The sequence below is a fragment of the Poecilia reticulata genome, chromosome 4 (genome assembly GCF_904066995.2).
Source record: "Poecilia reticulata chromosome 4, P_reticulata-male-v2, whole genome shotgun sequence".
NCBI classification, from domain to species: domain Eukaryota; kingdom Metazoa; phylum Chordata; class Actinopteri; order Cyprinodontiformes; family Poeciliidae; genus Poecilia; species Poecilia reticulata.
Window position 1 is genome coordinate 28,500,837 of NC_088833.1, and position 13,603 is coordinate 28,514,439.

General features: G+C 38.1%; 1 protein-coding gene across 1 annotated transcript in view; it reads right to left on the reverse strand.

Moving 5' to 3' along the window:
• The window catches only part of crocc2 (ciliary rootlet coiled-coil, rootletin family member 2), a 54,175-nt gene extending 40,578 nt beyond the window's left edge, over positions 1 to 13,597 (reverse strand). Inside the window, exons 1-3 of the mRNA XM_081606632.1 lie at positions 13,313 to 13,597; positions 9,858 to 10,011; positions 9,596 to 9,711 (exon numbers count right to left, since the gene is read on the reverse strand). Of these exons, the coding sequence (XP_081462758.1) occupies positions 9,596 to 9,711; positions 9,858 to 10,011; positions 13,313 to 13,372 (330 nt within the window). The 5' untranslated portion in view covers positions 13,373 to 13,597. The remainder of the gene's footprint in view (positions 1 to 9,595; positions 9,712 to 9,857; positions 10,012 to 13,312) is intronic.
• Between the last annotated feature and the right edge of the window lie 6 nt (positions 13,598 to 13,603).

The following is a 13,603-nucleotide window of genomic DNA, read 5'->3' on the forward strand; positions in this document are numbered from 1 at the left end:
TTTGTTAGGATGCTGTGGCGGAGTAGGACCTAAATGCAAGAGCGTCAGAGGCGGAGAGTTGTTTGTGAATAGTTAATGAAAAAATAAAGAGCAAAAAATCAGAGGAACACAGGGAGCCAGAGCACAACAGAAAAATAATGGGAGGAACCAGCAAGGACTGACTGAGCATGAGCTGTAAATATACTGGGAGCTTGATTACTGAACAAGGAACAAGATGGCTGATAGAAACAGGATGCAGGTGTGAAGGGAGAGAGCAGAAGGCAGGCTGAGGAATGAGAGAGAGAGGGAGAGACAGAAAGACAGGAAGAGAGTGCAGCAGCAAGGAGCGAGGGAGAGAAAATCTGGGAACTTGGAAAATGAATCTAAGCATAACAAAGAATAAGTAGACACCAGGAATAAACAATTAAACTAGAATCACTTGACTCACTAGTTTAATTAAACTAGAATCACTAGTTTAATTGAAGAAGTGAACCACAGTAAAGTAGACTAAATTTTAGCGAAATGTGACACATAACTTTATGCTCTTCTTTTTCTTTCTTTTTTTCTGAGGCAAGTGAAGCCGACATGTCATTAGATATTGTTCTAAGTTCTTCTGTGTGATCCTGGTTCAGTTGTCAGTGCTCTCAAAGGGATTTTGTTAGGCTGACCGCTCTTGGGAAAGTTCATCCACTCTTCCACGTTTTCTTTATTTGTAGATAATGGCTCTCACTGTGGATCAATTGAGTCCAAAAGAAAAGTTCAAGACTTCTCCCTTGTTATTAAATGTATTAGATCAGGGCATGATGTGTTGCTTTTTGAGTTCTCTTGGCTAACTTAATGTTGTCAGACATGCTGTATTTAAATGATTTCTTGTTTCTACCGCTGTGTTCAAGTTATTTCGGAAGTCTGAGCTCGGAGGTGGGAATGATGTAACACGTATTAAGAGAGTTCTGGTTGCAAGTAGGAAAACAGTGATACTGCAGTAATAAAACATAATAATCAATAGTAAGCTTGTGGTGCAGCCAGTGAAATGGAAGTAAGAAGAAGTGTGACTTATCACAGTTAATTAATAACTTAAGAAGTATGCAGATAAGATTCAGCATTACAGTCAAAACATAAATTACTCATGGGCCTATAAAGCTTAAAGGATGTTTTTTTTTTGTTTTTAACCAACATGTTTCTTCTGAATCAAACATATGATGAAGACATATGATGACACAGTCATCATATGTCTTGAGTACTTGGAGCTCATCCCCCAAGTGAAATAGTCAGAATACAACTCAAAACATGTCAAAAGATGGCCAGTAAATGCAAGAAGGGTTTGACTGCTACAATGCCAGTGAAGATTCTTACTTAATTATTTGGGAGGTTTATGACACCATATGTTCTTAAAAAGAGGGGAAATTATGCAATTTTTTTCCAACTTAATATTTTTCACAATGTTTTTCTATACTTTAAGATTTCGCTTCTCTTTTCCATATTAGAAACAAAATTATTGGCAAAGTAAAAATAGTGTCTGGTTTGATATCAGAACCAAATATAGTGAAGAAGCATTCAGCTTCTATGCAGCACAGATCTGGAACAAACTCACAGAAAACTGCAAAACTGTCAAAATACTGAGTATCTTTAACTCAAGACTAAAACCCCCACCAGTTTAGAGTTGCTTTCGACCCATAATAACTGAAACACTGACCAACATATTTGATACATATTGATGATTTTGATGATGGGGCTCGACAAAATGTAATGTTTGTTACTGGGTTCTCAATTGATGACTGTATGATGTTTTATGACTTTTCGTTTTATGATGTAAAGCACTTTGAACTTCCTTGTTGCTGAAATGTACATAAAAAATTTATTGATTGATACCTCTTTCGACTAATAAACATTTGAACATTGTTTTTTGTATTTTTTTGGAGTTAAAATTTCCTGATAATTTATTTCAATGTACTAAAATATCATTGCACTTTTTTATTAGGACAGTTGATGAACTGTCCTAATAATGGCTCTTGTAGATAGCCATTATCTATGTAGATATCTATTATCTTGTAGATAATAGATATCTACAAGAAGGGTTTGACTGCTACAATGCCAGTGAAGATTTTTACTTAATATCTACAAGATAATATCTATTATCTTGTAGATATATGCAAAAGATGCAAAGATTTCTTTTGCATCTTCTTTTCCATGAAGATGCAAAAGAAAATAAGCACAAATCTTTAAAAGAACAAACACTTTTACTCAGCACTCTCTTCCTAATCTCTATTACTAAACATTACCAAGAAATGTAAAAACCTGATTTAAAATCCCATTTTCGGGCCAAAACAGGCTGCAGTTAGAAACAAAAATAGTTAAATTACTGAAGCAAAATAAAATGTTTACAAAACAAAACTAACTTTAGGCAAACATAAAGCACACCAAACCATGCACTATATTTGTCAAAATATTGTATATTGGTGTCAATATGTGATATTTTTTTCAAACAATGCATTTAAAATTATTTAAATATCCTTCTACTTCTCACAGTAGTATCTCAGATTCTCTCATGTATCTTAAAATCCTGATGTCTTGTAACCCCTAAACCTAATACGCCCTCGGCTCCCTCTGCACCACCCACTCTCTGTGTTGGTGCCAGACACCCTGTCCTCACTAATAGAAACCACATGGCCCCAGAGCACTACAACACACTGTGTGCCTCCAACTGCCCTTGCTGACTCCTCATGTACAAAGAGAGGAAGACTGAACAAGAAGGAGACCCCTCCCCTTCAAAACACTCCAAACCACCATCTAAACCTTTCAAATCAGTCCCGAGACCCCTCCCCACCCCCACCCCAGCCCCGTTCTATACTCTCTTCTGTACCTCGTGTCTTCTTGGGATGCTTAATATCTCCAGCAGGCTCCAAGAGAGCCAAGACAATGGTCTCACTGTTCGACACTGGACTCAATGACGTTGTCAGCATTATTCGCACATTTTCATATGCCCTTTTTCAGACATTTACGCTACAAATTACATTAGGTGCTATCACGCACTTGGCCTGAGGCTGAGCTGTTTTTCTATGAGGACCCAGAGAGCATAAGAGCAATGTTTACTGCCCGTTGTTGAGGTGACAGCCACGGGGAACGAGTAGGGAGGAATAACATGGGCGGTGTTTGAAATACACAGAAGTTCGGCAGCTGCGGTTCAAAAAGGGACTCCTTTAAACAACAGTTGTGTAAAGAGTTACTGATTGTGCGTGTTTTGGAAAAGCTGTAGCAATAACACTGACTTGTTGACAAGCCCACACTTTATATATGTACCTTGAATGGTTAGGATATTTAATTCAAGAATTGTTTTCTGACTTCATGTATTTGAGGTGTCGGAACAACATCAAAAAAAAAAAAGATTGCCCAATACAAAAGAGAATAAAAACATCGGGAAAGCAATCAGTTAGTTCCAACAAGACTCAAAAACAATCTTGGAATAATCCAACAATGTAGTACCCTATTAACAGAAGTACGATAAATACATAAAATTAGGCTTTGCTTGTTACCACCATGAAGGGATATAAAAGTTTTAAAAACTTATGGCGCACCAGTTTAAAGTCATTTTTAACAAGATGGGTTGTTTTGTTGTTGCTGATGACTCAAGCAGGCAGGGAAAAATGGTGTTGAGATGACTTAATAAAAAAAAAAAATCAAATGAGAACTTACAACAGAGACATAGAGGGTGGGAGGGACATGGCAAGATAACCACAGAACATCAATAAGGACTGACTGAAGATTTAGGATTACAAAGCGATGGTTACTGGGTCAAGAAACAGGAGAGGCTTAATTATCAGAATGAGTCATTTTTTTGATTGAGAAAAAACATGAAAGGTCATGGTGTGGAAACTAAAATAAATCTTATAAAGGTAAAAAAAAAGTTTTGAATTTTATTTTGCAAGAATTATTTCTATGAAGTATCTGGCTGCTGGCCAGCTTCTAGGAATAGAAGCATTTTTGTAATTGTCACTCCAAAACATTAATATTACATAAGTTATATATTTATAACAACATGAAAGGTAATTTTACCATATCCTGTTTTTATACTGGAAACATTTAATAGTGCAGTATGTAATTTTAATTTAGTATTATGTCTTTTATTTTTTGTTAAAAAACATATTTGTTAAAATTGTCACCATGCATGTCGTGACATTATGCTGTAAGGCAGAATTTGTGAAAAGATTGATCTCCTCCACCTCCTCCCTGAGCTGCTATTGCTGTCTAAAGAAATGCACCACTCCTGGTCAAATACAACCAATCAGAGTCAGGAGGAGCGCTGTCAATCATCCTCATGTATTCCATGCTCAATGCGCTAAAGATGGAGAAACAATTTACTGTTATAAGAAAACCTTTTATCTGTCATCATTTATGGCCATGCTAACTAGTCTTAGCATTCATAACAGGCTGGACTAGCTGCAGGGGAGCAGAGAGCAAGGCGGGAAGGTAGAGGGTGGATGATAAGAGCCACAAGAGATTGTGACTTACAGTGCTAAGACCTGCCTCCTAGCTCTGATTGGCTGTTTCTAGTTAGCACTGGGAGAAGGCAGAGGAGCTTGATTTTTTTTCTCACAGACTATTTGTGCCATACTGTCATGACAGAGAGACACAGTTTCAATAAATATGTAAAAAAAAAAAAAAAAAAAACTTTTACATCCTGCAGCTTTAAACAGTATTTCAGAATTGAGTCTACTATCATGAACAACATGTTGCAAGCAGTGACAATTAGACACTAGGAGGTGCTAGAGCACCTGCCCTTTTTGCTCTGAACCAAAAAAGTGTCCTTTTGAAATCTTTTTCAATTTATAGTGTAAATTATGTGGCCAAAAGTAGCATTTCTGGATTTAATAGCCTATATTATCAGTGCCTTACATATTTGTAATTCTGCACGACATAATTCCATTTCCATTTGAGTACCTGCCCCCCCAAAATGTCTGTGCACGCCTCTGGTTACAAGGTATAAACTGGAACAGTAACTTTCAGCTTAACACAGGTTTAAGTATTCTTTGTATTTTGCACGCCTTCAGAAATTAAAGTAGTGAAAACAGAATGTCTGGATCCATCACTCAGTTCCACAACGGGTGGGTCATGCAGTGCAAATTGTCAGGAGAATTTCTCAAATCAATAGCATAAAGAACGTTTTGTGCACTCGGTGACCAGGTATCCTCAGCAACTCATAAAGGTCTCCGCCCTAACTCAGTGTGGAGGGTTGTTTGTCCTTTTTCATGCACGGCAGCACCAGCGTGTGAGCGTCTTGCCAGAGCCTCGCCCCAATTCCACACACCACAGAGATGACGCTTTTTTATGGTTTCTTTCCCCCTTCGGCAGTAAAGCATGAGGCCGGGGCTGCTGCAGATTAGCCATGCTCTGTGCAGGAAGCTCCCAAGGGGGGGCGCACTAACAGTCCTCCGTGGACAGCATCGTTTCACTTGGTTGTCTTGCATCACTAAACCGAATCCCCCCCCATCACTCGATGAGCGTGACCTCACTGTTTCTCACAACACACCCGTCAAGTGACGACTGTAAAGGCAAAAGAGAGAAACCAATAATCTCAGCATTCCATCTGCCCTGATGCAGGGGGGCTTACAGGACTTAGCGGGGGCCCAGAAGTGTGCTTGCTGAGCCCTAAGCTATTTATGATCTGCTTCAGAGTACAATTAGTTTTGAACAGCCTCGACGGCTCCCTTAAGTGAGCTGAGCCCGATCCCATGAGGTCACCAAGTGCCATTCTGTAATAATGTTCAAAACACAATTCATACAAAAACAGCCCCTTAAGTCATGGTGTGTTTTATGCCGCCATATGTTAGCTAGGGTTCCTTTCTCTTTTTTCATTCTCATGCGTCCTTTTCTTGAGCGCAAGACTCTTAGGGCCATTAAAATGTGGTTTGCGTTAGGTTTTAATATTTCTTGATATTTATGATTTGTGCCACTCCTTGTATTGTCTCTTTTGATAAATATTTCAAACAACATCAAGGGCTAATCCTGCTTTGATTCAACTGCCAACAAGCAACAAGAGAATCATTTTAAAGGCCCTTGTGAAAGCTTTGGTGTTTCAGCCAAAATGTTCTGCCTTGCCCATGTGGAAGATCAAAAAAAAAAAAAAAAGAATCCAATCCATCGAGTTAACAAGTTGTGATTACAATATTCTATTACAGATCTGATAACGGTCCAGTTTATCTAAACACTGAGCTGGGTTTAATGAAAAGAGCAGATCGGTGAAGCTTTTCTAATTTTCCCCCTTGTCCTCTCCAAAAAAACAAATCCATGTTTTTTTTTTTGTATTGCTGTTTCCAGGGACACTCAGAAAGCCATCAACAACATCGGTTCCCTTTCTTTCTGTCAGACTCTCCAAGGGTGACATCTGGCCGAGGCTTGCAGTCGGCATGCGAAGGGTTACAGCTGCAATCGCTTTCTCTTGCTTGGCCCGAACCCAGAGGCTTAATAAAGGGAATTAATGGAGTGCACTATCTGTCAGATTCCTAAACACAGCTGGAGCGGATGTTCATCGCCCCCAAGCAGCCTGTAGAACTTACTATCCTACTTGAACAACATAACCCCCTCTTTTCTTCCCCCATATTGTCCCCTGGGTGCTGACTCCGCAAAGGAACCCCAGCTGATTGTGAAAGCTGTTTATGTATCATCACTGACTATAATTACACAATGTGGGATAACAAACAGAGAGAGTGGAAGAAGGGAAGGAGGGGGCAACTGTTATGAGCGTGTCAAAATACAGTGAACTTTTTGGTCATGCATGGCAACAGCTGCAGTAATAATGTGCAAACGGTACAAATAATCAATGTAAATGTGGTGAACTACGTGCCGCACACTCACGAGAAAGTGGCCAGTGAATCCTGCGGCATTTAACACAAATGGCCCCCATCTAAGACAATGCTATAGAGAACCCACAAAGGCAGGTCATCCACTCAAGGTTTCATATGTTTAAAGACATGTTTAAATAACTAGAAAGTATGCTAAATGCTTGACTTTAAAGTCGGGTAATTTGAGAAGCCTTATATAAAAGGCTATGTGTTCTACTGAACTGCTTTTCATAACAAAGTGAAGCTTTTAAGCCTACTCTCAGAGGAGAAGGTAACTTATTTTTACTATTCACATCGACAGATGTTTTGGACCTGTTCCAGTTAAACTGCAGCCTAAATGAACTGGATTGATAAGAAAAACAAGCTGGAAACAGACGAGGGTGGCAAGATGAAAGAAGACAGAGAAAATTTCTAAAACTTGACTTTATCTACTTCTGTTTGGCAGGAATCTTCTGAAGAAAGAATGGGGTAAAAAGATTCCTCAGAGCACTGGGTAAATGGCAATTGGTGTCAGAGATAATTCATCTAAAATCATATTTATCCACCTGACTATAATATTGCAGTGTTTTGCAGGCAGTAGGCTGTTTCATATGAGAAAACGCACACTGGCGAAAGAAACACAGGATACAGAAACATCAGGCTATGCAACACAAACTAGGTCAAGGTTTATCCTGGCTCAGCAGCAATTTTCTGGGGTCACCAGAGATCACAAAGAGTGACTTACCAGGCACGTAGGAATGCTTTCAGAGTTCAAGTTTGAGCTTAGTGGTATCGAGGTAATAGTTCTCTGACAGCTCAAAGACTGGGGGATTTGGTATGATATATGTTTCCAAATGGTCACAATTTTTATAGCAGATAGTTGTCGACTGGCAAATATCAAACCTCAATACTGCCTAGGTTCTAGAAGGCCATGTTTCTAACAAAGACATGACATTTAAACATTTTGTGAAAATTCTGTATTCTTTAGCTTTTTTGTGATGAGCTAAATGTGGAATTCTATTCCACCTTTACAATGCCTCGCTAACATTGCCATAAACTTTTCCTAAACTTAAAATTTTATGCAACAGACCAACACAAATTAGCAACTTCACAATTCTGGCCTCTAGGGCGGCAACAGTAACTCTAAAGAAAAGTCATAAGATAACCTGTTTCTCGGTCTTTGATGGGAAACAACAAACATGTAGTATACCTTGCTCTGGTGAGATGACCTAAAATGCGATATGTGGAGAGAAACTAACACTGCACATCACTCTGAATACACCGTTCAACATGGAAATGACTTCATCTTGAAATAGGGAAAATCCAATGACGAATCTGTAGCAAGACTTGAAAATGAATGTTTACAGATGCTCTCCGTCCGGTCTGAATGAACTTGAGCTATTTTGTGGACAAGTCAGTACATTGATGTACAAAGCTGTTAAGAGGCAAATCCAAAAACTCCTACATTTGTGATAGCAGCAAAAGGTGACTACACACAACGCGACTCAGGGACTTCATACAACACATTTTCTTGTGTGAAAATGTGTGAAAATGTGAAAACCATATAGCATTTTGAAGTTATGACCCATGTAGTTTGGCCTGTCACTTAAAACTATTAAAATTATTAAAAGTGTGAAGCAAATTAGGAGTATACATACTTTTGCAAGACACAACTGTGTAAGATTATGCTGACTGAAAATACTACTGTTTAACTAAGGTCAGATAAAAGACTGCAACAACTAACCTGGACTATTTCAGAGTTAAAAATAAAAATCAACCTTAGAAAACTAGCTGAGTCTACTTTTCTAAGACTCAGCTATTAATGTTATTTGTTTATGGCTCTACTTATTAGGAATTCATACCAGCATGGAAGCATATCTGGAAACCAGCCATAAACACAGTGGGCAGTCATTACTACACATCTCTGGGCTTGTTAAAAACTACTAAATCAGATTCAAGGTTTAGCGTCATCTACACATAAGAAACACTTGGTTGTTTTATTTATATTTAGTATTGTTAAAAGCCATCTAAAAATACCAACAACATAGGTGAATGCATTTAGATCTGCTAACTGCAGTAGCAGAATGAGGGTAGTGTTGTCACAAAATAGGTGCTTTATACCCGGTGAAAAATGATCTTTTTCTTCAATGGTCTCAGGGGAGAAGGCCAGTGACCTTCATAATTTTCTTCCTAAACAGCTGCCGCTACATGGAGCAGCCGCCATGGGAGGCAGAGAAGGGAGACGCCAAATATCAGGAGCAAAGGGGGGTCGGAGTCTACCTGAGCAGACCACAAGGAAACCCTTCATATCCCGCTTGTTTCTCTTACTTGAACTTACAAACACATGTATCCTGACATATTCGCAACATAGATGTACAGATTGTACCTCTACCACATTCAATCACTCACATAAACATAGAAAAATATGTTAATTTGCATAAGTGCATTAATTAAAACATGAGTTTGTTCTGAGTTAATCCCTTCTTTGATTTCTCACAGGTACAAACGTGCTTATTCATACCTAAAAGGCTTTCCCTGTTAAAGAGAGAGATGTGCTGCAGTGATGTTTACTGTGATCATATTTCTAAATGCATTCATTTGCGACAAGAGTGGAAGAACTACTAATCTCAAATGAGAAATGTGTAAACCATTAATATTTTTTAAAGCAGCTCTAAGCATGTATATATAGGGAGAAACACTAAGCCAAAACAGCATGGGTACACTGAACTCTAAAAATGCAAATAACATTCCACAATTTAACCTTGGCCTAAAAAATCCTTGCTGCCCTGTGTTGCTCCTACCCTCTCTGTGAGACTGGTTTGTTTGACTAGTGGCTGGTCGTCGTCCATCTGGCCGGGAGAAGAATGCTCCCTCAGGGCACCGCTCTCCTCCAGCTTGCTAACCTCAAAGCTCTCACCTGGTTTGGAGAAACAGATCCAAGCGTACAGAGGTGTCAGACTTTGCATGTGACGGTACCTGATATAGCAGAGTGAGAGGCAGAACTAATGCAACACATAGTCAGTGCTTTTGTCTGGGAATGACAAGTGAAACTTGCTTCCCTACCAGCAGGCTGTTCAGCAAGGTTGCGGGCGATGATCTGACAAATGTGAGAGGCAATAGGGATAGGAGTGGCTCCAGATTCTTCTACATCCCCTTGAAGTGTCAGACTTCTGTCTCCTGAGCTACTGTCCGACTGAAGCAGAGTCTTCTCCAACTGCTACAATGACAACATTAAGCTCAACATCTCACTTAAAGGGGAAGTATTATGTGTTTTCCAGGCATATAGTGCCATTTTGTAGCACAATCAAGTAACTGTTAACTTCAGTTATAAAAATGCTATAGATATCAAAAATAACTTTAAAAAAATACTTCGTAATTTAATGCCTTGAAATAGATGGTTATGCAAAAGAATAATACATTTAAAAGAATACATAGATTTTTTTTGGAAAGAGGCATCTTAAAATTGAGTTATATTCTTCTCTGTAATCAGTGGAAATATCTTTATTGGCGTGACATCAATCAAACATTTTTTTATGATTGCTTCTTAGGTTTTTACATGTTTCCACTGATATTTTTCATGATTTATCTTGTGATGAGCCCAAAGGTTTTGAGGTTGGAAGGTCATCTTGCAATCTTAAACTCCCTCCACTAATTCTCTTCCAGATTCAACTCTGGCTCAGGCACGCTACAACATCGATATCATTTCTATAAATTTTAAGTAAAAAGAAACGTGCCAATAACATCTAAATATTGTTTAAACTCAGTTTTCTTAGAACTGCAGAGTTGCCAGGCAGGTTTCTGTAGGCCCAAATCTGACAAGCCAAGCTCCTCTGTGAGTCCAGGTCAAACTCCTGTAGGCTGCTTCGACCTCCCAGCTGACCTTCAGAGCGTCTCCATAGATCCTTGGCATCTGGGCTCCCAAAGTCCTATGATAGACTACTCTTCTTTAAAACATTACTTTAGTACAGTGGTTCCCAAACTTCTTCCCCTGGGTGTTCAATGATGAACACACGGCATTCATCATTGTTGTTTTTTTTTTGTTTGTTTATTTTTTCATTCATCCATACCCCTTCCTGCACCCCCCGCCCCCCCTCTTCACCCCCACCCCTCAATGGTACAATGGTGCACCCCACAGTTTGGGAACCTCTGCTTTAGTTTATTGATGTTCAAAGACATGCATTTCTGCACACCTCTTGTAAGGTTCTATCACAGCATTTAAGTCAGGTTGGGGTCTGGACTTTGACTGGCCCATTGCAGTAGTTTGCTGCACTCCGAAAATGCCTGTATCTGAAAAGATGGTCACACTTGCTAAAATTCAATTGCATAAAATAAATAAGTAGCTTCCTAATTCCTACATAAGCAGTTAGGGTGTTTGTCACACACAACTTTTTCATTTAAAAAAAAATAAATTTGAGACTATGGATTATTTTTGGTACAATTATCATTAAATTACTTTTAATTATATCTGAGAGGGTCTACTTTTTATTTCCCATGATAGTGGCAGTACTCTAATATACACTGCTCAAAAAAATAAAGGGAACACTTTAACATTTAAGTGAACACTGAAGTGTTCCCTTTATTTTTTTGAGCAGTATATTTCTGTCCTATAAATTATACTGCTTTTTCACCCTAACTGTATTACTAGTAAGTTTTTAATAAGCATTACCCCAGCATGTATACTTTATTATTTAATTTGCCTTTGGGATTAATAAAGTACTTTTGAATTTGAATAAAGTTATTAAGTCATTTAAATTATACCAGGTTATGAACTCAATTAAAGTGTTCACATTTAGAGATTTAGGAGAGAAAAGGCTGGAGTAGATCCAAAGAGAGGAGGAAAAGAAAAGTGAATCAGATAAAAGATCACTATTATAAATGTTCTACAACTAATGATAAATTAATGAAGCAAATGTATGCTGGCTGCACACTAATGCACACTGCACTGGATTCCTATAGCCAGGGCTAATGTATTTCATTCCTAGTGATATCCACGGTAACAGTGAAAACTATTTTAAAATATGTACAGTAGTGTTTAAAATAATAGCAGTCCTGCATCACTAACCAGGTTAAGCGCTGGATATTTTTGGTAGAAACAAGCAGTGGCTGTAGTTGAATAATAGAAAACCAACAGACTCAACGATCATGACATGCATGCTGCTGATTCTGAGTAACTGAATCATCAAGTTGAAAGGGACGTGTTCAGAAATATTAGTAATGTGGAGATTAATCAATTAGATCATTCATTCCATGAAAAAATGGGCTCCAAACAGGCAGCCCTTATTTAAGGACAAAGTGGAACATGCTGGTTATGGTGCATTCCTCTGGGTTGTTCCACACATTGTTCATAGGAACAGTGTGCTACGATTAAAAAGTTGATTGGAGAAGGTAAAACATAAAAATGTGCAGAAAATAATAGGCTGCTCTGCAATTTTCTCAAATGTTTTAAAATAGAAACTAAAACTGAAAAGACATGGAAGAAAATGGAAAACTGCCATTCAAATGGATCAATTATCCAAAATGGAAAAGGGATCATGTTGCCTTTTGCCAAAGAGAAGTTCTAAGAGTGGAGAAACTACCAATAAACATACCAGTGAGAAACCAACATCCAGAAAAACAAGATTGATGTTACTGCCCAATCCTCAGACCTAATAAAAAAATACTCCAGGGGTGACATCAAACTTGCTGTTTCAGAGGCAAAATAAGAAATTGCAGAGGAATGTTGGAATGTAGTCAAATTGTCCTGAGCTGGAATACCTGTTAGCAGTTGGTCGACTGCAGATGTGAAGCAGTTCTCAGAAACAGCTGTTGAACTAAATTCTTCAGTGATTTAGAGGAGACCTCAATCTTCAAGTGTGTTTTCCCAGGTTTACACACAGTAAATGTCTGACTTCTTTAAGAAAAAAGCTGACATCGCCATATTTTTTAACAGCTGAATATATATTTCCCACTAATGATAAATTAGACATAGATTTCTTCAGGCTTTGTTTTGGAATTTAATATGCAGTGTTCCTAATATACTTGCGATTTGGAAATCAAAGATTTGGAGTTTTATACTTCTGAAGAAACGTGTCTATTATTCTGAATATAACTGCATACGTTTCATAATGGTTAAGACCATGTATGCACACGAATAGTCATTAAACTATCAAATCATTTTGGAAAGAATACATGAACTAACAAATAATTGCCTAAAACTATGATTGACAAAATAAACTCGCCATTAAAATGTAACTGTTTTTGCTTGTTTCTACGTTATCGGGAATTTTAATTGATGGAATGTTTAATTATTAATTAATAGCTGTTTATTTATCCAATTATAAATGAAACGGCTCTTATATATTAGCATAAACAAGCTTCAGGCTACAGTCAGAAATTTCATACATGCTATTCCCTTCAAGAACGTTGTAGTTCTTTAAATAGCCTAATTCTCCACACCTGCGCTTCGCTGAGCCGTCTTCAATTCGACAGACCTCTACTAATAACAATGACGCAGTTTAAAACGGTGAATGTTATGTTACCTGAATCACAGCCTCCAGTCTTGGTGAGTGACCATCTTGCTCCCGTCGAGAACTCATCATAAAACTATATCTTTAAGCGTTCAGTAATTTGTTTGCTTTAAAGTTAGCTCGCGCTCTGCTACAAAACCCTGGAAACCTTTTAAGAATTAATTCAAATAAAAGTAAAAGTAATTGTAGGTATAAGGTTAAGAAACTTTAGAATCCTCTGCAGCCACAGCAAAGCTCTCTAATGCCAAACAATTCGCCATGGTTACCACGCGCACAAGCAACGTTGTCAAGGTAATAGAATGC